Genomic DNA, 23,390 nt, shown 5'->3' with positions numbered 1-23,390 from the left:
AAGCGCAATTTATTTTGCTGACAATACCTGGTAGGATGATCTAGGTGTTGATTGGGACCTGTAACAACAGAAACAAAATAAAACGAATCATTATTTACAAAAAAAATATTATACATGTACACTATGATGACGAAATCTGCAGTAAGTGTAGTTTTGGAAATTTATACATGTTTCATTGTTATAAAACCCTAATGACCTAGGTAAGTACAGTACTAGGGAAATCTCATAATTTTGAACTAATCAAAACCTTAGTTCTCCAAAGGTACAGAATCATTACAAGCCAGATTATCCTTCTTTTAAGCATTGCATCAAACTTACAGATTTATATCTGTTATAATAGGTGAATATTCACGAGTTTAGTAAACAGACACAAGTACTAATTAAAAGGTTAGATCAGGACACTTTTTTTTAAAATACAGGTTATTAGTTCAACTAAGACGTCACCATTTTTAACCAGTTTTTTGTTAATCAAGGTTTGATTTGTAGCCAGAAAGTTGTCATTAAAGAAATAAAGAAAAAAAAAAAGACAGACAATTTAATATTGTCTAAAGTCCATGTAAATAGAACTAATACCATTGACATAATTAAAAAAACATGTGTCAAACTTATTTTCATCATAAAGCAACAAAAGTGAGACTTTTTCAACAACAACAAAAATAATTGAGATAGATAGATAGATAGATAGATTAGATAGATTAGATAGATAGATAGATAGATAGATAGATAGATAGATAGATTAGATTAGATTAGATTAGATTCGATTCGATTCGATTCGATTCGATTCGATTCGATTCGATTCGATTAGATAGATAGATAGATAGATAGATTAGATAGATTAGATAGATAGATTAGATAGATTAGATAGATAGATAGAGATAGATAGATAGATAGATAGATAGATAGATAGATAGATAGATAGATAGATAGATTAGATAGATAGATTACATAGATAGATTAGATAGATAGATAGATAGATAGATAGATAGATTAGATAGATAGATTAGATAGATAGATTAGATAGATAGATTAGATAGATTAGATAGATAGATTAGATAGATTAGATAGATAGATTAGATAGATAGATAGATAGATAGATAGATAGATAGATAGATAGATAGATAGATAGATAGATAGATAGATAGATAGATAGATAGTTGGGGTTGGGTGGGGTGGGGTGGGGTAGGGTAGGGTAGGTAGGTATTGTAGGTTAATACATACTATTTATCTCATTTTGTACATTTTATAACAGATAATGACCTGTGTTAAAAATATTTTGATCGATTTTAAAATCAATTTACTGGAGTATTCATCAATATATAAGTTTCACCCTATTGAATAAAAATTTAGTAAATGAAATTTTAATTAAGACCTATGGAGACACTTGATTGTATTATGTCGAAGAAACATCAACCTTTAGGTGCCATTCTACATAAATTGGAAGCTAAAACACTTAACTTTCAAATGACCTTTAATCGTTAACAACAAAAAATATGTAACTTAGAAATTATCTTTCAAATCATGTAGCAGATGGTATTTTACAAAGAATGAAAATTTAAACTACAATGTAGTGCAATTTATTTCTTTTAAGCATTGTATGATTAAAGGAATTATAAATCATAATCACAAATTTATGAAAACATGAGATTCATTATCCTACTTTTTGAGTAATCTTCCTCTAAAAATAAGTTTTTGGCTCTTTCAATGTCCAATTTCAATTTCCATATTTATGTTAAAGGCAAATATATATTATCAATTTGTTAAGAATAATAATATAATATAATTATTATCTATATTGATAGAGAAATAACATTCATTTCCCTGGCGGAGTTCCGACAGTGCAATTAGATCTGTGTTTTATTTTCTTGCATTGATATTAACCACAATTATCATACACTTATATTCCTGCATTTGAAATTCAAATGAAATGAACATACAAAGATGATGGTTTTCTTTATAATTTTTTCTTTATCATCTTATGCAATAATTATCATAAATCTCATGATTTATGAACACTTTCCACTATTCAGTTGTATTGGGTGGCTTGAATTATATTCTATAAAATTAATTGGATAACAAAAAGAAGTTCACACATTTTTTGATCAGGGGAGGTAACTCTGATTTGATGTCATAACAGAAAAGTCAAGTGTCTTAAAACACTATTTGCAAAAAAAGAATAAAGGGATTTCATCATGCATTTTGCTAAATGGAAGAAGAACATCAAAGACTTGAGGAAGAGAGAAAAAAATGCAGGAAGATGAGGACGCAAAGAGGGAGGCTGAGGGACAGCGATTATTAGAGGTAATGTTTTATGTTTGTAAATTGTTTAATCTTTTTTTTTGGATTGTTAGTTAACAAGCATGTTGTATGTGTAAGTATTGTTTGTAAATGATTGTACTTTCATAATTTTGTTGTGTAAATCACTGTTGAAAATTAAGTAACATTATTATTTTTTCATATAATTGTATGATTTCATTTGCTAAAAATGTTGCTAACCACTAAAAAAATTCAAGCCTGAATTTACTTAATTATCTTTCCGACTGTAGCTATTACATGTACCTTACATTTTTGGCATGTGTAAACTTAAATACAGTGTTTATCATGAAAAAAATATACCACTTCTAAAACATTTGAACTTCCAGAAATTTTGTGTGTCAAAGTTGTATGTGTAAGAACTGTATTTTTTCCCACAAAATTAACAGCTTCGTCGTCTTGAACAAGAAGCGAGGCTAAAGGAGCAGGAGGAAATTGAGAAACAACGTGCCGCCGAAGACGCAAGACGCAACTTTTATCTCGAGAACAGACAACACCTGGAACAACTTAGACACTACCAAGGTATAAGTAGAGCACGGACGTTTTCATACTTTAAATTTGTTCGAAGGCCTAGGGAGACACATGAAAGGTAAATATCTTGATGGCTTTTCTTGTGATTTATCATAGTAAATTAGCACAAGTAAACTGATTGTTATTTGTTCAAATCATGTTAAATGTAAAGAAAGCATTATGTACATTTAGGATTTTGATTTTAATTTTTTATTACGAGTAAATTTGTTGTAAGGAGTGGTGGCGTGGCCGAGTTGTTAACACTTTGGACTTGTAATCTTAGAATTGCTAACCATGTGGGTTCAAACTCCGTCAGGGGCAAGTTGTTGTTTCCTTGAGCAAGAAACTTTACATTTTTTGCTTAGTACTGGTTGGTTCCAGGAATAAATTCAAGAGTGTTTCAATAAGCTTTTAGCTTCCAACACGATCAAATTAAAATAAATTTGTTTTGAAACGAAGTACATGTATTTCCTTTTTCTAGCATCAAGTATGTTGAATATGCTTGAATATTTTTATATGTGTAATAATCATATTATGTGATGAATAAGGTGGATTTGTTCATACATGTATTTTGTAGTATTTTACAATTTTACACCACTGGTTATATATGAATCGGTATTTGATGGGACTATTTCTGGTATAAAGTGAATTGCTCTATATGTAGGGCCATTTTTTTAGTTTTAGATATACATGTAAAATAAATAATTATGTTGATAGTCAGACATAAAAAGAAACCAAAAAAGAATTATAAACGGATGCGAGATACATGTTCAGATATGTCATAATTTTATTCTTATATCGCAAAGAGTAGTGTTCTAGAACAAAACATTATTATTCTTCATATAAATTTTCATGCTAAAATCCCTTTGAATATTTATCAATATTCTTTTTATGCCACCGCAGCATCTGCGATGCGGTTGTGTAAAGCGATTCACCTGTGTGTGCGTGTGTGCGAGTGTGTGTGTGTTATAATGTTAACTTAAAAAATCTTCTTGTGAAAAAGCACTAGTCCAATTTCAACCAAACTTGGCATGATTGTTCCTTGTGTGAAGGGCTTCCAAAATTGTTCAAAAAATTTGATTCCATGCAGAAATCAGGTTGCCATGGCAACCAAAATGAATTATAAGAATAAATTTAAAAATCTTATTATAAAGACGCACACGGCCTAGAGCTTAGATATTTCGCTTATGGCATTGTCTGGTAAACCTCTACCAAGATTGTTCAAATTATAGCCCTTGGGTTAAAATTGGCCCCGCCCTTGGGGTCATTGATTGTCATTATGTACATATAGTAAAAACTTAAAAGATCTTCTTGTATGAAATGAAACAACTTACATTGGAATGTCTTATACATGTTATGCAATTTTTATGTAATATTCAATAGCTGGGAGTAAGTCTAAAGGTAATGATTTTCAGAGATATCTATGAAGTGATTCAGGTCATGAACTCTGGCAAGACAGTAGTGAGCATTGTAGAGATATTAAATGAAACAATTTTAGCACATTATAAGGACATTATGATTCACACCATGTTTATAATAATGATTATGTTTTTAGAAATTGGTTATGTTTGATTGAAAAGATGGTATTTAAGAAAAAGTTACTGTACCTGCATTTCAAAGTTTCATACAGCTATATAATACAGTTAATATCTATTTTTTGTCAATAAAAAGTTCTTTTAGTTTTGAATAAATTATTGCACTATGGCCTTTGTATCTTAAGAATAGACACATTTGCACATGTGTCTAATACTTTGACATGCTGAAATATGACCTTGACCTCCTAATTCACTAGACACTACTGCATTATGGCAAAGTTCAATTGTACAGTAACAAAAAATCTACTTCTGTTATATTAATGAAAATTGCAATACTTAAGCGATATGTAATACGTTAAGTTAGAGTTATTCATGATTCAAATAAAATTAATAGGATATTTGAAATATTTTTGCGACGGACGCGCCCTCAGGCGCGTTCAGAGCTAAGTCATTTACACATGGGATTTCGTTGGCTACACTCGCGCAATGTGTCCTAAACCAATTAACAGACTAAGAAATAGTACATGAATTTGATCCTTCAAAACTCCCATACTTTGTCTGGATATCTTAATGTCTTCCATATTTAGCCTTTTCAATTTCAAATTAAGTTATCCAAGTTAAAATATGAACGTATATTATTGATAAAAACGTTGTAGTCCCGTAGTATTATTGCGCAATATGCAAATTACTGCTGAAACGATTTACCGCTGTCGAAAAAGTAGGACAGCAAATTATACTACAATAAAGGTGTAACCTCTGAGTTCCAAGACATTATTAGTAGGAAATAAATATTTCTACATTATACAAAACATTATTATTAACAAATCAAAAGTTTTTCGTGACTCTAGGATAACTCGCGCATTAATAAAAGAAGAACTATTTTCGTGACTCATACCGCGGGTTTAGCTGAATATTCAGCAGTTATTAATATATTAGATACAGTAGAAAGGCTAGTATAAATATCTATTTTTGAAAATGCATGTAAGACACTTTACCGGCATGTAGTCTTTCATGGTAAGGAAGTTATAATATCAGTTCTACTTCCGATTCTTGTGGTTTGTTTACATATTTTACTAGGTCATGATATGAGTTAACCTTCGCTATTCTAAAAATAGATTCTGCTCCACCTGTTCTGATTTTTGGACAGGCGATTAGGAAGTACACATTAAACATGTAATTAATAAACCAGCGGATTGTAATGCAATACTTTTAGAAATGCTATACAATTGTAAGAAGCAAACAAGTTGAAAATGGAATTTAGTGTGAAGTTGAAAAGGACAACTAAACACTGTAGTGCTTAAGTGACATTTAAATTAAAATAAAAACGATGTGCTCTGGCCTCTACATCTTTACCTTGTAAATAAAAAAAATCTAAGAAATACACTATTAATTGCTGATGATTTTAACCATTTTTTTTTAATGAGACATATCCAAGAGAAATAAAATTACAAATGACTTTTATTTTATTGTCTGTATGCCCACTATGATATAACACGAAGCAATTCTAAATAGCATTCTCAAATGTATAATGTATTATGTTTGAAGTTTATTTGCCTGGATTTATTCTAGAAATATTTCGTTGATAGTTTTTTTTCTATTTACATATCATTTCTTAGAATAAATCGATAAGGACACTGATTTACAAGTTTGACCAGAGTTTTTAGGCATAAATTTCATTCTGTATTTAAGTGCTTGAAAGTAGAAAATCTGAATTATATCAATTTGGGACACAAAATATATTGCTCTACAAATCTCGAACTTGTATGGAACAAATTTTCTCTGTTATATATTTTGTGTTTTGTTTTTGTTTTGTTTTTTTTCTAAAAGAAGCCTTAATGTCTCTCCGGTTGCATGTCCGTCGCATTCAGTGCTGCAGCACTTTGATTTTTACCAGTCATGGAAGGCATATAATAAATATAAGCTTGAGAGGAGAAATATGGAAAAAGGCAACCTAAAACAAATTTATGAACAATTTCTTGTTTTTGAAACATTTTTATGATAATGTTATACCATAAAAAATTACTTGCGTTACTTTAACATTTTCAAATTTAATTGGAGTATAATTGGACAGCAAATTTTTTATGCTATTAATTGTTCAGGTGGCATGGACAGTACTTTGCATTTACCACTATCGTCCATGAGCAAACTCAATAAAACAAAGCCTGCAACATTTTCAATGTTGACGTTTTATAGTTTCTAGTATAATTGCCATCATTTTATCACTGTTCTTTCACCAATGTGCTAAAATGATGTCATTTAAAAGCAAGCGACTCATCTGGCACCCTCATGCCATATGAAATTTCCGGAATTGGTTAAACAAACGGAAACACCTGTCGAATATGCAAGAACAGATTATATTATGTTGAAAAATCATTGAACTTTAAAGGGACTCCACTGGGGTTTAAAATCCTAGAAACATAAAATATGAATTCCTTACATAAATGAGCTGAGGCACTTTAAACATGCAAAGATTTTAAAGAAATATACTTTTAAATAAATTGAAAATCTTATTTTTATGCTTTTCTTAGCCGATTAGGGTGAAAAGCGTTTAAACGCTTTTCATTTTGGGTCATTATTTTACAATTTGAATAATTATTCTGGAAAAACGAAGTGCGCAAATGATCTGAAATTTTGCACAAAGATTAGTGGTCTTAACCTACATCAAATGGTATATTTATCTGGAAAAAAATATTTTCAATCCCATCATGTCAAAACACCTCAGTGGAGTCTCTTTAATACATTAGGCTGGTTACCTTCCCACTTGTGTGATCCATTAAAATTGTTGTGAATTAAAAATCAAGAGTTATTGTTCTTCCTTAACTTATTTGATTCTAATTCTGTTGAAAGCATAAAAACAATTGCAATATTTCATTTTCAGTGTTACCAGTATAATAATGTTGTATATATAACATTAACCAATTACCATTGGGTAGAAAAAAAGATGAAAATTTTAAATCATATCCAGTATTGAGACTGGTCAGACTGCACAGATGTACAGGCTTGCCTGGCTCTATACTGGTGGCAAATATGATAAATTTTGGTTTCAGTAGGTTGTGATTCCGGCAGGTTAAGGGTTTAAAAATGCATATAAAGAAAAGTTATTACATAAATGCATAAAATGTAATAAATTACAGTGTCCTGAATCGTCCACAAAATTTCGCTAGTAACACGTGATAATATTATCGCCTCAAAAGGGCGTTTATCGCCTGAGGAACACACAACATATAAAATAAGATGATAATTATCGAGTTGAAATTGTTAAATTTCGCTAGTATAAATGTCCCTGGTCTATAAAAAATGTGATAATTATCGCTTGAGAGACTAGCGAAATTTAGGACATGCGAAATTTAGTACTAATTTCGCCCTTTAGAGGCGATGATTATCGCGTGTTTACTAGCGAAATTTTGTGGACAAAATAGGACAACGTAATAAATGGCAAATTAATAGAGCAGTGTACTTATTTTGTTTTTAAAATAGATGTGTTTTAATTTAACTGATCATTTTTTATGTTGCTTTTAAGTTTTTGAAAGAATTATTCAATACTCACAATATTTTTTACTATATGTTTTCAATTGTTCAATTTATTCTTGGTTTTATTATTAAAGCCATAGTTTATTATAGCAGTGCAGTAGGGAGGGTGTTCATGAGGTTGAATGACCTTATCTCAGACACAGATGTCAAATGCTATTTGTCCTCCATAGCTCCTTCAAATCAATTCATTTGTGGTGGCATGGCCGAGTGGTTAACGCATCAAACTAGTAATCTTATGATCGCTAGTCGCATGGGTTCAAACCCCGTCAGGGGTAAGTCGTTGTTTCCTTAAGCAAGGATCTTTACACTCATTGCTCAGTACTGGTTGGTTCCAGGAACGGATTCAAAAGTGTGTCTGTAAGCTTTTAAATAGCTTCCTACACAATCAAACTAAAATAAATTCTGTATAAACCAAATCAATCCATACTGATAACTTGGCATTTTATTTGTGGAAAAACATTGATGGTAAAGAATTTAAAATAAAACCTACTTTTAAACCTACAAAGTTTGTTTAATGAATGTACCAGGTTTTAAATTTGAAGTGGTCCATTCAAAGTATAAGGGATTTCAATAACAAAACACAAAAATTAACTACCAACATGATAGAGTGTAGTCAGATTGCAAATACATGCTCTATACTGACAGTAAAAGCTGTTTGCTTTTAGCTCCTAGCAGGTTAAATTAAAAAACTGCCTACTGTTATATTTAATAGAAGAAATTAGATCTAAAACCCAAACATATTTGTAATAAACAATATGGTATACAATGTGTAATATAAACTATACATATGCAGCAATACATTGAATAGCCATAATTCTTTCATACTTCCAACGCTTGGGGCTTGCCAATTTAATAATCTAAGGCTTAATTAATGACTTTATTTTATGAGGTGTACAATATAACAAGAGCCACCGCCGACTTTTTTACTTTTTCTAAAAAAAAAAAATAAACAGTTTAAACAAATCATAAAGGTTTTCCTTTTTTTAAATCTTTTTAGGTCTGTCACACATACGATATATGTACATATATTATAACCAGTTCCAGAATTATGACAATTAAACACAAAATTAAATAACTTGACCTTGACTGTCAAGGTCATTTAAAGTTAAAGGTTAGTTCATACTTGATAGTTAGGTCTTGTCTAAAATGTTGTTTTGTCAATATTAAGGGGATATTTTTTCATTTGAGTGAAATATGGAATATATTTTCACGAAACTTGATATAATGCCACATATTTTCACGAGCCGGGACGGCGAGTGAAAATATGTGGCATTTTATCCATTTTATCATGTTGAGTGAAAATATATACCATATTTCACGAAAAACGAAAAAATAACCTTTTATTTAATTTCATCATCACAGAAAAATGGTTACGAACCCCATTGCTTGCTACGCATCTGTGTACAGCGGGCAGTAATATATTATTGCGTCTTTTTTGCACACGATATTTGGCGCTACATTGTGACGTCACGTAAACAACTCTTTGTTAATAACTGAATTAAAGATATTGGTGTTCGGATTTATTTTCTTAGTTAGACCATTTTCTATCATTCTAGATAGTTTTCAAAACAAAATTCAACAAAAACTTGTTTTGTATTTCTCAGATTTTTCAAACAAAATGGCGAAAGTAGTCATGCGTTTCGACTCATTTCGCCCACTTTCATATTTATATTTCATATTTATTTTTCAAAAATATGAAATATATTTGACTGATATAGCACCATATTTCATGGGTAAAATTAAATAAATGAAGATAATCCATCTCTTACCAAGTTACAGTTATATGAAAATTTTATTACTTTGACCTTCAAGGTCAAGGTCATATATGAGTGAAGGTCAAGGTCTGTCTAGTTAACTTAAAGGGCTATCCTTAAAGATTATTATATTTGAAGACAATCCATAAAAAATGACAAAGCAATAGCCACTTAAAGCAAGAAACAAGCAAAATTTGGACATTTGACCTTGAAGGTCAATGTCATTATGAGTGTAGGTCAAGGTCTGTCTGGTCAACTTAAAGGTTATTGTTCACGTTTGAAGACAATCCATTTAAAATTAAAGTTATAGCCACTAATAGCAAAAAATCAGCGAAAAACAAGCAAAATTTAGATATTTAACCTTGAAGGTCTAGGTCATTTATGGATGAAGATCAAGTCTAGTCTACTAAAAGGTATTGTCCCAAGGGCTGTTGTGGCTAAGTATAAAGACAATACACATAGAACTTAAAAAGTTATGATCAAGGTACAAGTTTGCAGTTGGCAACGGCGACATGACTGCATTTTTTTATTATTTTTTTAAGTCGCGCTAAAAATTATTCTGTCCAAAACATATGATTTACATTGAAGACATATGCTTTTAATTCTTTTTAAGACTAAAAGCCGTACCAGGTTTTGCATCAAAGTTAATAAAATATATTTTCTTTCCTTTTAACGAGGTCTGATCTTAATATAAAATATCTATAAATTGGTAGCTGTTAGCACATGAGGTTGACAGTTTATAAAATGGGGTTCAAATTTCATGTAAGAATTTATAGGTTTTTTTTGTGGGGTGAAAATCCTCACTTTTCTATCAACTTATATGAAATATTTTTTAAGTCTGGTAAACATAAAAACTCACATATTTAAGAAAAGTAAACAATTTTGTAAGCAGACAAATACAAAACTAAGGTATTTTTATCAGTACTAAAAACTTCATCTTAAAATACATAAATTAATTTTACAATTCATTTTTTCAGACCGATGGGAGCGGGTGATCAAGGCAAGAATAAAAATAATAAAATAAATCAACCGAAAGACAAGCACTGAATGTACTGATGGGGAGGCTATGACAGAATGTTTCAGACTCTTTTTGCTTAAAATGTGCTATAATTTCAAATATTTCCAAAATAAGATGATCTGTCCATTGTGCCATTTATCCTTACTGTTGTGTTTATTCATTCATATGGTTAATAAGGTAGACTAATCATTTTGTTAATATTCCAGAACTTTTCATAACTACATCATGCAAATTTTGAAGACCTAAACTGTTACATGACTTGCCAGCAAGTATGACGACTGTTCATTATAAGATCACACTACCATTTTGTATCTGACGGTTCCTTATCACAATATTCTAGGACTGTTCATCATGCCAGCATAAATACTTTATGTCATTTATCATTGAATGATAATAACAACTGCAAGTTATGTAACATTTTTATTGAACATAAACATAAAGCATATTCACGTATAACATAATTGAGATTCAATTAAGCAAGATACTGTCTTGTGAGGAGTATTCATGCTCTACGGATTCTCTCGAAGCAAACATTGAATGAAATCTCGGAAATTTTATTCATAGATCTATTTCAAAAGAAAATTATTCCCATTTCATTACTCGTCACTGACTTTATCGGTTTCAAATATTTATTAAAGCTAAGTATTTGAAAAAATACATGTCTGCAAAGCTTACTCAAAATTGAATCAATCTAAGTGAAAATTGATCAACACTCAACCATTTTATCGATAAACCTCACTAGCTTGAAATATGAACTGCGGGAAATCCGTTGTTAACAGGGTTTGGGGTAATATATTATCAGGTAGGTTATCCCTATCGATCATGTACGTCTTACCATTTCAGAACATCGAAGCCTTAGTATTGTATTATATATAGCGTGTTTTGGAAGTTTTTGTTGAAAATGAAGCTATGTGGAGAAAAAGAACCACATTTTCTGTGGAAATTTTTCAAGTGCTGTATAATGAATTATGTCGCCAATTATTTTTAGAACACAAATATATAATTTTTTGATTTTATTTATTCAAATTATAGTGAACATTAATTACTTCAGCGGCAAATATCGTTTTCAAATTAAAGTTTCGTAAAATATGTTGATGAATTGAAGCAATTTTTGTTTTAAAGCCGCAATCTGATTCATACAGTTAGTCTCCCCCCATGCTCTACTGTAACTCATTAGTATAAACATGTGTTTTACTTTATTGTTTTTTTTAAAAAGCTTCAAATTATTCTTTAAATTTTTCTTTTATTTAACTGTATCGAAAATTTGAATTTTATTACACATGGACTATCAAATTATGATGCGTTGCCCTGGAATTGAATAAACTTTCTAAATACACAATACTATTAATAAACTAGTTGTCATTATATTTAAAGAATCATGTTGTTTAATAGATATTTGTTATACTATAATGTATTTGATAAGAGTTTATTTATTAAACCGTACATTTATTTAATGAAACTTTACTGTTTTTTATTGAAGATTTTTAGTCTTACTACCATAGATAAACTATAATTCTTTTTCATTTTACTGCCAGTTTCTATTCTGTCTGTATGCCTACTTACATTATTACGTGTATACATATATTTCTGTGTGCACTTGTTACCATGGTTTCTGTTGTAAATGTGCCTTTTTTATTATGTAAGCAATATATTCAATATACAACAATAAATTTTTCAAATTTTTCTACAATGTTTATTGTTTATATCACAGCCAACTATTACATTAAAACAACAACAAAAAATAGCATGTAGCGATAAACAAAATGAAATTACTGTACAGTGTCCCCCCTAACCTTCCCCATTCTCTAGTTTAAACATATTTATTTTAGCTTGATTAAAGCTGGAATTAAATTTGAGCCTCCCTCAGGTCCACCCGACACTAACCAGTATTGTGGTGTCATAACGAGGAAACATAGTTATGACCCCAAAATTTTTATTAAAATATCTAGACCACAATATTTGTGTACTGTAACACTCTTCTTAATAATCTAGAACTTGATTGAAAATAATTGTCTCCCTTAATTCCATACAGATTACCTCCCTTAGAAAGTTTCTGAATTATTACAACATCTTTGAATAAAATTTTGGATTACATTTATCCACAGCTATAATTAAAGCTGTAGAATAACCAAATTAATGACTTAACCTAACCAATCTATCTCTATGAACTAATATTTGCTATTGATATTAAACCATGTATCTGTAACATAACTGTTATCAGTCAGTAAATGGTTTCTTTCTAAATGAAAAATGGAGCCATTCTCTTAAATCTATACATAATGTGTATCAAATAAAAATACACCCCAATAAACAACTAATTTACTCCAAAGTTACATTTATAAATATATTAAACAAGAGGGCCATGATGGCCCTGAAGTCGCTCACCTGTATATAGGCCCCCAGAGTGGGGCCAGTTTAAACCCCAGGGCTTTTATTTGAACAAACTTGGTAGACACCCATTACAAAATGTTTCATGCTAAACATCTAAGGTCTAGCTCGTTGAGTTTTTTAAAAAATGATTTTTTAAGTTTTAACTATACACATATAGTTCAAAGCAATGACACCCCTAGGGCGGGGCCAGTTTTGCCCCCAGGGCTTTTTTTTTAACAAACTTTGAAGACACTCACTAGAAGATGTTTCATGCTTAATATCTAAACTCTAGCTATTTGGTTTTTTTCAAAGAAGATTTTTAAGTTTTTGCTATACACATATAAGGAAAATCAATGTCCCCCGGGGCAGGGCCAATTTTGACCCTAGGGCTTTTATTTGAACAAACTTTGAAGACACTAACTGGAAGATGTTTCATGCTTAATATCTTAACTCTAGCTATTTGGGTTTTTTCAAAGAAGATTTTTTAATTTTTTGCTATACACATAAATAAAATCAATGACCCCCGGGGCAGGGCCAATTTTGACCCCAGGGCTCTTATTTGAACAAATTTGGTAGACACCCATTAGAACATGTTTCATGCTAAATATCTTAGCTCTAGCTCTTTGGGTTCTTTAAAAGAAGATTTTATAAGTTTTTACTATATGCATATAGGGAAAATCAATGACCCCCTGGGGCGGGGCCAATTTTGACCCCAGGGCTTTTATTTGAACAAACTTGATAGACACTCATTAGAAGATGTTTCATGCTAAATATCTTAGCTCTAGCTCTTTGGGTTCTTTAAAAGAAGATTTTATAAGTTTTTACTATATGCATATAGGGAAAATCAATGACCCCCTGGGGCCGGGTCAATTTTGACCCCAGGGCTTTTATTTGAACAAACTTGGTAGACATCCATTAGAAGATGTTTCATGCTAAATATCTTAGCTCTAGCTCTTTGGGTTCTTTAAAAGAAGATTTTATAAGTTTTTACTATATGCATAAAGGGAAAATCAATGACCCCCTGGGACCGGGTCAATTTTGAACTCAGGGCTTTTATTTGAACAAACTTGGTAGACACCCATTAGAACATGTTTCATGCTAAATATCTTAGCTCTAGCTCTTTGGGTTCTTTAAAAGAAAATTTTTTAAGTTTTTACTATATGCATATAGGGAAAAACAATGACCCCCGGGGCGGGGCCAATTTTGACCCCAGGGCTCTTATTTGAACAAATTTGGTAGACACCCATTAGAACATGTTTCATGCTAAATATCTTAGCTCTAGCTCTTTGGGTTCTTTAAAAGAAGATTTTTTAAGTTTTTACTATATGCATATAGGGAAAAACAATGACCCCCGGGGCGGGGCCAATTTTGACCCCAGGGCTTTTATTTGAACAAACTTGATAGACACTCACTAGAAGATGTTTCATGCCAAATATCTAAGCTCTACTCCTTTGGGTTTTTTAAAAGAAGATATTTTAAGTTTTTTCTATCGGTTGCCATGGCAACCAGAGTTCTGCATGGAATTAGATTCTTTGAACAATTTTTAAAGGTTACCACCAAAGGAACATTCCTGTGAAGTTTGGATGAAATTGGCTTAGTGGTTTATGAGGAGATGTCATTTAAAGTAAAAGTTTACGGACGGACGGACGGCCGGACGGACGGACGCCGGACGAAAAGTGATCACAAAAGCTCACCCTGTCACTTTGTGACAGGTGAGCTAAAAACAACAGCAGATGATTAAAAACAATATAGCTGCTAAAAATGAGAATATATATACAACAACAAATAAATGATATGTAAATATTGGACGTTTTTGTTTTCATAAAATATTATTTTAATAAAAAGTTAAAAAGAAAACAACATCAATATAAAGCAATTTCAAATAGTGAGCATCTGGTTAAAGTGTATAAAGTTACACATCTGCTGCAAAAATTATAAATAAAGTTTTGAATTTAATAATACCCATATGAAAGAAATCTGTCTGTATATTTCTATCAGAGTTTATGTCGCTTCTGCATAAAATCATTGATAAATTGTAAAAGTCCTACTTAAAATAGCAGCATAATATTTTTTTCCAAAACATTTTATTCCGTTTACGTACAATATTCATGTGTGTTAAATAATGGAGACATTCTATGTCATCAACTATAAGATTATAGAAACAATATATGTTTTTTATAATCATAAACCTTATAAAGATATTTCATAAGATACAGCTTCATACCCTTTAAGATAAGACTGTAAGAAATTATGTTACATAACCCATAATACATTAAGTGTTCTTGGAAACAAGTGTATAATTATATAAAAACAGTTTAAACAAGAAGAGTACAGTAAAAGCTTGACAGATTATAATTTTTAGCGTACAAATTTTGAAAAAAAAATTGGTGCAATTGGATAGGTTTTGTACACCAAAACAGTTTGAAACTTAGTGGAGGTTATACTATAATGCTTTGTTTTAAAACTATGTAAGCAAAAGAATAAATACAATATGACATATCTGATTAAAGTACTAAATAATGTCATAAATTTTTAATAACTTTAATTATTTCAACAGTTTCCCTACCAAAAGTAAAATTATCTTGTCTATCAACAATTTTATATTATGATTGAGAACTCTGACAGAACTTTATGTGAATCTTGGAAGGTTATAAACCTCAAATGCCAGTTAATATTATAATTATAAAACTCTAGCTACTGAACAAACAGTTGCCTATACAAAGGTTTTATCTACAGATAATTTAATTTCTAAATTCTGTCGCATTCAAGCCATCCTCATCAATTAAACCCTCAATCAAATTAGGCAGTCCTGGCTTCTAATATTGTAATTCTTTAATACTAACTATTGTATATATGGCGGATACATTAAATTGAGCAGCAAAATGGACTAGGTGTTTTCTAAATATATCTGTTAACACAACTTAAAACTAAGAGTATTTCTAAATATATAATATGTCCAAGTTACTGAAATATGATCCATGTATTTCTGAATATTTTGTTTTCCATATATCATACATTTATTTCTAAATATTCTTTGAAATATTTCACATTTTTATGTTGCATGTAATGCTATATATGTTTCTAAATGTTCCATATATATCTATGGATTCCATGTTTCTATATGCTCCAGATACTCTAAAATGTTCCATGTGATTCAATATGTTCCATATATTTCAGTATATCTATGGATTCAATAATTTCTATGTTTCATGTATTTCTGTATGTTCCATGCATTTCTATATGTTCCATGTATTTCAATATGTTCCATGTGTTTCCATAATCCATATTCCATATATTTCTATATGTTCCATGTATTTCTATATGTTCCATGTATTTCTATATGTTCCATGTATTTCTATATGTTCCATGTATTTCTATATGTTCCATGTATTTCTATATATTCCATGTGTTTCTATATGTTCCATGTATTTCTATATGTTCCATGTATTTCTATATGTTCCATGTATTTCTGAGTATACTGTAAAAGTCCTCATCATCATCAACACTGAGACTCAAACCCTCGTAATACTCCTCAAACTCCACAAACGACACTTCCTCTTGCTTCTTGTTTGGTAACACTGCGTCCAGAAAAGCCTGCAGAGGGCCAACTTCCCCTGTGTCTCTGGGATCTATGTACATAAAAAGTTTTCTTACACAAATACTTAAAATATGAAAGTTTATTTACACTTACATTGATGAAATTTTGATTAAAAATTTGGTAACAAACAACTTAAAAGGGGCAAGTGATCTAAGCTCACAGTTGTAACTTCTTGATCAAATAAACCCTTAACATGGGTTTAACAAAAACATCTTCAAAATCTTTTAATAATCAATGTCCATTATTGTATAGAAAAGCACAACAGAAATGGCTGAAAAACTAGAGATGTGGTAACATAACTTACCTCTGCTAGGTCTAAATGTAGAGTTGAAGAATTTCTGTATATCATTGAGTGAAAGATATCCTTTCTTTCCAGAGTCTATCTTTTGGAATGCCTGGAATATATATTGTTGTTTTTACTTATTTGAGCAGTTTTCCTGCGTAATAAAATCAAATGTTTACCAGACCTGTTGATCTGGATAAATTTCAAAGTTGCATTTATATAAATGCCATTAACATTCCTTGATCATTTGGTTTTAGGTGTAAAATCCACATAATTCATCATGGTTTTATTCTTGTCTTATATACTAAGCATTTTACACAAGAAGCTTAATCATTCATTTTTCCTAGGAACAACCATTTTAACAAGAGCTGTCAGAAGGACAGCGCGCTCGACTTTTTTAGTGCTTGCCTATAAAACAAAACTTTGACAGTTAAGGGCACACAAGACTTTAACTAGGAATTTCTAAGTACAAATCAAGAAACATTTTCACAGAGTTATCTTCTCTTGCTTACAGATAGGTCTCATGATGGCACATAAGAACTCCAACTTCCAAAGTAATATCTCAAATGGTTAAGTCAACAAGTGGACAAGAATGAAAATCTTAACTGAGTTTCTAAGTCAAAAAGGGCCATAATTCAAATAAAATCCTTAACAGAATTACCTTCTCCTGCCCATGTTTTGGACCATGATGGTAAACAAGTATTCCAACTTTCAAATTAATATCTCAAACAGTTCAGTCAAAAAGTGGACTGGTACTAAAAACTTAACCAAGATTCTAAGTCGATAAAAGGCCTTAATTTTTAAAACAAATCCTTGACAGAGTTACCTTCTCTTGCGTACAGATGGGGGTAATGATGTGAAATAGCATTAAAAGTTTCAAAGCAATATCTCAAAGGGTTAAGGCAATAAGTGGATTTTACCCATATTCAATGTATTTTCTAAGTCAAAAAGGGGCATAATTCTGTCAAAAACCTTGACAGAGTTATGTCCTCTTGTCTGTTGATGAAGGTCGTGATGGTAAACAAGTATGGTCAGTTTCAAAGCAATACCTCCAATGGTTTTGAAATAAAGTGAGGTGGTACAAAAAACTTAACCAAGCTCAATACACTTTCTAAGTCAAAAAAGGGCCATAATTCTGTCAAAAACCTTGACAGAGTTATGTACTCTTGTCTGTAGATGGAGGTTATGATGGTGAACAAGTATGGTAAGTTTCAAAGCCATACTTGTAATACTTCTGAAATAAAGTGGGGTGGTACGAAAAACTTAACCAAGGTGTGACGCCAACGCTAACGCCGACGCCGACGCCGGGGCGAGTAGGATAGCTCCCCTTTTCATAGAAAAGTCGAGCTAAAAATTGATTTTCTAACATCATTTATGCCCTCCAATGTTAACCTTTCTAATAAACAATTCACTACCCTCAGCCATGTTCTTGAAAGGTTCAAGTGAACAGTTGATTGACATAATAAGCTATTTTTTTTTCTTTGAATATCTGATGCTGATGAAGCATGACTTTGTCTGAGAAAATAATTCCACATAGATAATGCCATAATACAATGACTTACATACATATTAATATTTACCTTTCTAACAAGAGATTTCCTAGCTTCAATCATACATCCAAGGACTGCCCACATGTATCTACTATAATCCAATTCTCCCTTTTCTTCTATATCCAGAATCTCAAACAATGCATCCAGTGTCTGATAAAATAACATGGACAGCATATGATATATGATGACAGGTTAACACAATTGATAACGATGGAATGATTATTGTGATGGTACATTGGAGTTACAAGATTTAGTTATGAAAATAACAAATGTAGGATTCACTTTAAAAGAAAATAACTTTTCATATATTTATACAAGAGCTGTCGGTAGGACAGCACGCTCAACTATTCTAAGTGCTTGATAGTAAAAGAGCCTTGATAATGTTAAATTTTTTAAGATCACAAAAGGTCTAATTTTTTTTTAATAAATTAGAGAGAAATTAGAGGCCTTAGAGAGAGTCTAATTATACAGTATTGGCTTGACTATTCGGAAGGTAATGTCACAAGGTTGCTTTATTGAGTATAATAATACTAATTACCTATGAATACATAAATTTGACAGAAAAGGTACAAAGGCTTCTAATTAAGATGTTTTATCAAGTAAATCACTGCTTTATTATTATGAATGCATAAAATTGTACCAAAAAAAGGCACAAACCCTTCAGTAGTAATTGAGATAACAGCTTACAAGCAAAACTTTACCACGATTTTTTTTAGTTGAAAAAGGGGAGAAAAATCAGCCTAAATGCAAGATAGAATTATGGATCTTTGTCAGTGACCTACAATTGTGACCCTAAATGCATATGTGAAGTTTTAAATAAATATCTTTAATAGTTATTGAGATATGTAAAACTTGCATGTAAACATTAACCAAGAGACTTAGTAGAAAAGGGGATATGAATCAGCCTTAATGCAAGATAGAGTTATGGAACTTGGTCAGTGACATACAATTATGACCCTCCAATTATGACCCTAAGTGCATGTGTAAAGTTTCAAGTAAATATCTTTGAAGACCTTTAACCTTTAACTAAAATTTCTAAGTTTCAAAGGGGCAAATAATTCTGCAAATTTTGCAGCAGTTATGCAATTTTGCAAACTGATGTACATTGTTACTATAAAAAAGTATTTTAAATTTCAATTGAATATCTCAAGCAATAAAAAAACTTTAACCAAAATTTCTAAGTTCCAAAGGGGCATAATTCTGTCAATATTGTAGGCAGAGTTATCCAACTAATCAATCTGATGTACCTTGTTACTATAAATAAGTATTGTAAGTTTCAATTGAATATCTCAAGCAATAATTGAGATATTTGACTTTACAAAAAACTTTAACCAAAATTTCTAAGTTAAAAAGGGGCATAATTCTGTCAATATTGTAGGCAGAGTTATCTAACTTGTCAATCTGATGTACCTTGTTACTATAAATAAGTATTGTAAGTTTTAATTGAATATCTCAAGTAATTATTGAAATATTTGACTTTACAAAAAACTTTAACCAAATTTTCTAAGTTAAAAAGGGGCATAATTCTGTCAATATTGTAGGCAGGGTTATCTAACTTGTCAATCTGATGTACCTTGTTACTATAAATAAGTATTGTAAGTTTTAATTGAATATCTCAAGTAATTATTGAGATATTTGACTTTACAAAAAACTTTAACCAAAATTTCTAAGTTAAAAAGGGGCATAATTCTGTCAATATTGTAGGCAGAGTTATCCAACTTGTCAATCTGATGTACCTTGTTACTATAAATAAGTATTGTAAGTTTCAATTGAATATCTCAAGTAATGATTGAGATATTTGACTTTACAAAAAACTTTAACCAACGCAGACGCAGACGCGGACGCTGACGCCGACGCTGGGGCGACTACAATAGCTCTCATATTCTTCGAATAGTCGAGCTAAAAATGAAGTATCTATACGTACAGAAATTATTGTACAAATTCCCCTCATTTCCTAATGACTAATTGTTTCTACAAATGCTTCTATAAATTAATGCTTTTTTCATGGATTTATTTCATGGATTTATTTTTTTTAAAATCTGTTTGTTCATCAGAGATTAATGCCCTTTAAATTAGTCCTTATGTAGTATGTTTTGCAAGGCAATATAAAATTATTTTGAAAAGATAAATATATTAATGTACAAGTGGATATTTCCTCATGTTGCAAAGTTGGCGAATTTTAAATTACAGACATTTTGTGTATTAAAGGATATATTAGCAAATCAGGCAAAGGTAGAATTTAATGGCAGGTAGGTTAATATTTACACTAGAGAAAATTTTAGCGCTTTTTCTCAACTCAAATTTGTCGATGTTTCCGCGTTGCTAACATAACCACATATACAACTTGTACTATAATATTCACATAAACATGAATAACTTACGTCAGGTGGTAGATCAATGTGAAAATCAAACAGTCCTTTCTCCAGCTCAAACCTGTACAGTATACCTGTACCTGAAGTATCTGCCTTCCTGTAGAATCTACCTAGTCCTGTTATAGTTCTAATGGCACGTTTTCTCACCTTCTTCTGTACATTATCTGTACCAAACATAATTTATAGAGCTTTCAATTATTGTTCAATTCAAACAAAAATATTTTTAAACTTCAGATTTCAACAAGAAAATATTTTTGATTACATATATTTTTAACCACTTGCTCTGTGATGTTTAATTTTACCTTTTATCCTTTCCCATATATCAGGAACATATCGGTCCATAAATTATCCGAAATTCAAACAAATCTTAAGAATAATACCACCAAACAAGTAAACAGTCTGTAGTAGTTACAACTTAATAAATTTTATTTTTGGTTTTACTGTGAAACACAATTACAAGAATGTTTTATTTTCTGCCAAAGAAAACTTCCCTAACATATGCTAAAAAGAAACCTTTTATTTACGTAAGTTTGACTCTTTTGGTATAAGTGAAGTAAGCATGCTACTAATGGTATTGGGTATGTATCAATTTTCAAACAAGAACATTTAAGCATAGACTCATAGTAAACTGTCAGTTATTACATGAATTTGTAAAATAATCTCTAAAACTTCTCTAAAATTTGAGTGGAATCTATGATTCCCTCATATCATTGTTCTTAACAGGATTTCAGTCTTAAATCTGCAAGTATTTAACCAAATAATAGTTTGTTTGATTTTTTTTCTCCTATCAAGTGACTAAATATAGTACTTTAAGTCACACCAGGTAAGTGCTTCCAGGGAGACTTTACTAGTGATCATATCAGTATCTGTGGATATGTGCCAGAATAAAGCAATTCTATATAAATGAAAGTCAACTCCTCTAAACTGGATTAATGGTATAAAATTCAGCTTTCAATATATACATTACTTTAACAAATTGTAACAAATTTTGAAATAAAATATAAATAATAAAGTCACTTACTTTGTATACTTTTGAGCACCATTTTTTCAGTGTACTCCTGTTTATTTGGAATATGTAGTCTAGTATAAACATCATCTTGTTCATGAGATGGTATACCGTCCAACCTGAAGTATAAAACCATTCTATTTATCATTACAATGCTCAAATAAAAGCTGTAAAGTCCATATTGTCAGTATTGAGCCTGATCTGTCTACCTAAATCCAAGCTCTATTTTTTTGGCCAATGAACATCCAAAGGTTTATCCTAGTAACTCTAAATTGATCATTTTTGGAGGTGGGTGGGGGGTCATCTCACACCAACACTGTTAAGGTAATATGGTGACTTTCTAGCTTTACTGGCGGAGGAAAACCTCAGGTGCCCGTCCGAACCACTGAGGCATTGACATTCCATGAGCTAGCTGAATAGTTTTCTGACATGAAAAAATTCAACTCCTTGGTGGGATTCAAACCCGCAGGCATGAGGGGTTATCATTTTGAAATCATCAACCTTAATCACTCTGCCATGGATACTCCTTCTATAATGATAATGGCATTTTTCAAAATTTAATTGGGACAGGTCCATTCAGTAAGGTCAGCATATTTTTTAAAAGTCAATATCTTTTTAAAAAAAATCTAAACAAATTGAATGCAAATATTACTGAAAGGCAAAGATATTGTAAACAAAAGTCAAGCCTTGCACAATTACAAATTGATTAATACAGCTTAAATATCATGCTTAATACATCTTTAAATACATGTAATACATGTATTACAGTTAGTATCATGCAGATGTCAGCTTCTATGTCATAAACTTACAGTAAATGTCTTTTTTCCTCCTCATCAACATCAGTCACCCTAAATACAACCTCTGGAACTTTCTTCAATGTCGCTGGCAGAGAATGCTGGCCAGCTGTTAGTATATGAATATTGTGGCCCTGAAATGTTCACACAATTATCTGATAATTTACACAATTATCCATGGACATTAATAATTGAGATAAAATTTGCCTACATTATATCTGAACTGACAGTATACAAGACAGTATTTTTGGAACTTTATCACTGTAAAACTTTTCATCTTTGTACAAGTATAGCAATTTTACAGCATCATGACATAATATTATCATATTTTCAAAAACAAGAGCTGTCGGTAGGACAGCAATGCTCGACTATTCTTAGTGCTTGATAGTAAAAAAAAAATGCTTGATACAGTTACCTCCTCCTGTTAACAGGTTGAGGTCATGATCGTGAACAAGTGTGCAAAGTTTCAAAGCCATATGTCAATGGACTTTGAAAATATTTGAACTATTACAAAAACTTTAACGTAAATTCTAAGTCGAAAAAGGGGCATAATTCTGTCAAAATGCTTGATAGAGTTACCTCCTCCTGTCTACAGGTTGGGGTCATGATGGTGAACAAGTGTGCAAAGTTTCAAAGCCATATGTCAATGGACTTTGAAAATATTTGAACTATTACAAAAACTTTAACGTAAATTCTAAGTCGAAAAAGGGGCATAATTCTGTCAAAATGCTTGATACAGTTACCTCCTCCTGTCTACAG

The 23,390-nt window shown here is 30.9% G+C and overlaps 2 protein-coding genes across 2 annotated transcripts in view; one reads left to right on the top strand and one right to left on the bottom strand.

Annotated features, from left to right (window-relative positions):
* The first annotated feature begins 1,828 nt into the window (after positions 1-1,828).
* Positions 1,829-10,687, top strand: LOC132732752 (uncharacterized). The gene is made up of 3 exons (XM_060719253.1): positions 1,829-2,298; positions 2,700-2,899; positions 10,618-10,687. The coding sequence occupies exons 1-3, from the start codon at positions 2,245-2,247 to the stop codon at positions 10,685-10,687; spliced, it is 324 nt and encodes a 107-aa protein (XP_060575236.1). The 5' UTR covers positions 1,829-2,244.
* Positions 10,688-13,340: 2,653 nt separating this feature from the next.
* The window catches only part of LOC132732751 (calcyphosin-2-like), a 33,757-nt gene continuing 23,707 nt past the window's right edge, over positions 13,341-23,390 (bottom strand). The window contains exons 12-17 of the mRNA XM_060719252.1: positions 22,647-22,765; positions 21,853-21,956; positions 20,841-20,995; positions 18,490-18,609; positions 16,931-17,021; positions 13,341-16,657 (exon numbers count right to left, since the gene is read on the bottom strand). Coding sequence (XP_060575235.1) covers positions 16,479-16,657; positions 16,931-17,021; positions 18,490-18,609; positions 20,841-20,995; positions 21,853-21,956; positions 22,647-22,765 — 768 coding nt within the window. The 3' untranslated portion in view covers positions 13,341-16,478. The remainder of the gene's footprint in view (positions 16,658-16,930; positions 17,022-18,489; positions 18,610-20,840; positions 20,996-21,852; positions 21,957-22,646; positions 22,766-23,390) is intronic.

The sequence above is a fragment of the Ruditapes philippinarum genome, unplaced genomic scaffold, assembly GCF_026571515.1.
Source record: "Ruditapes philippinarum isolate M1 unplaced genomic scaffold, ASM2657151v2 ctg2927_1_1_1_1, whole genome shotgun sequence".
NCBI classification, from domain to species: Eukaryota; Metazoa; Mollusca; class Bivalvia; order Venerida; family Veneridae; genus Ruditapes; species Ruditapes philippinarum.
The sequence above is the reverse complement of the archived record's forward strand: the minus strand, read 5'-3'. Positions and strand labels throughout refer to the sequence as shown.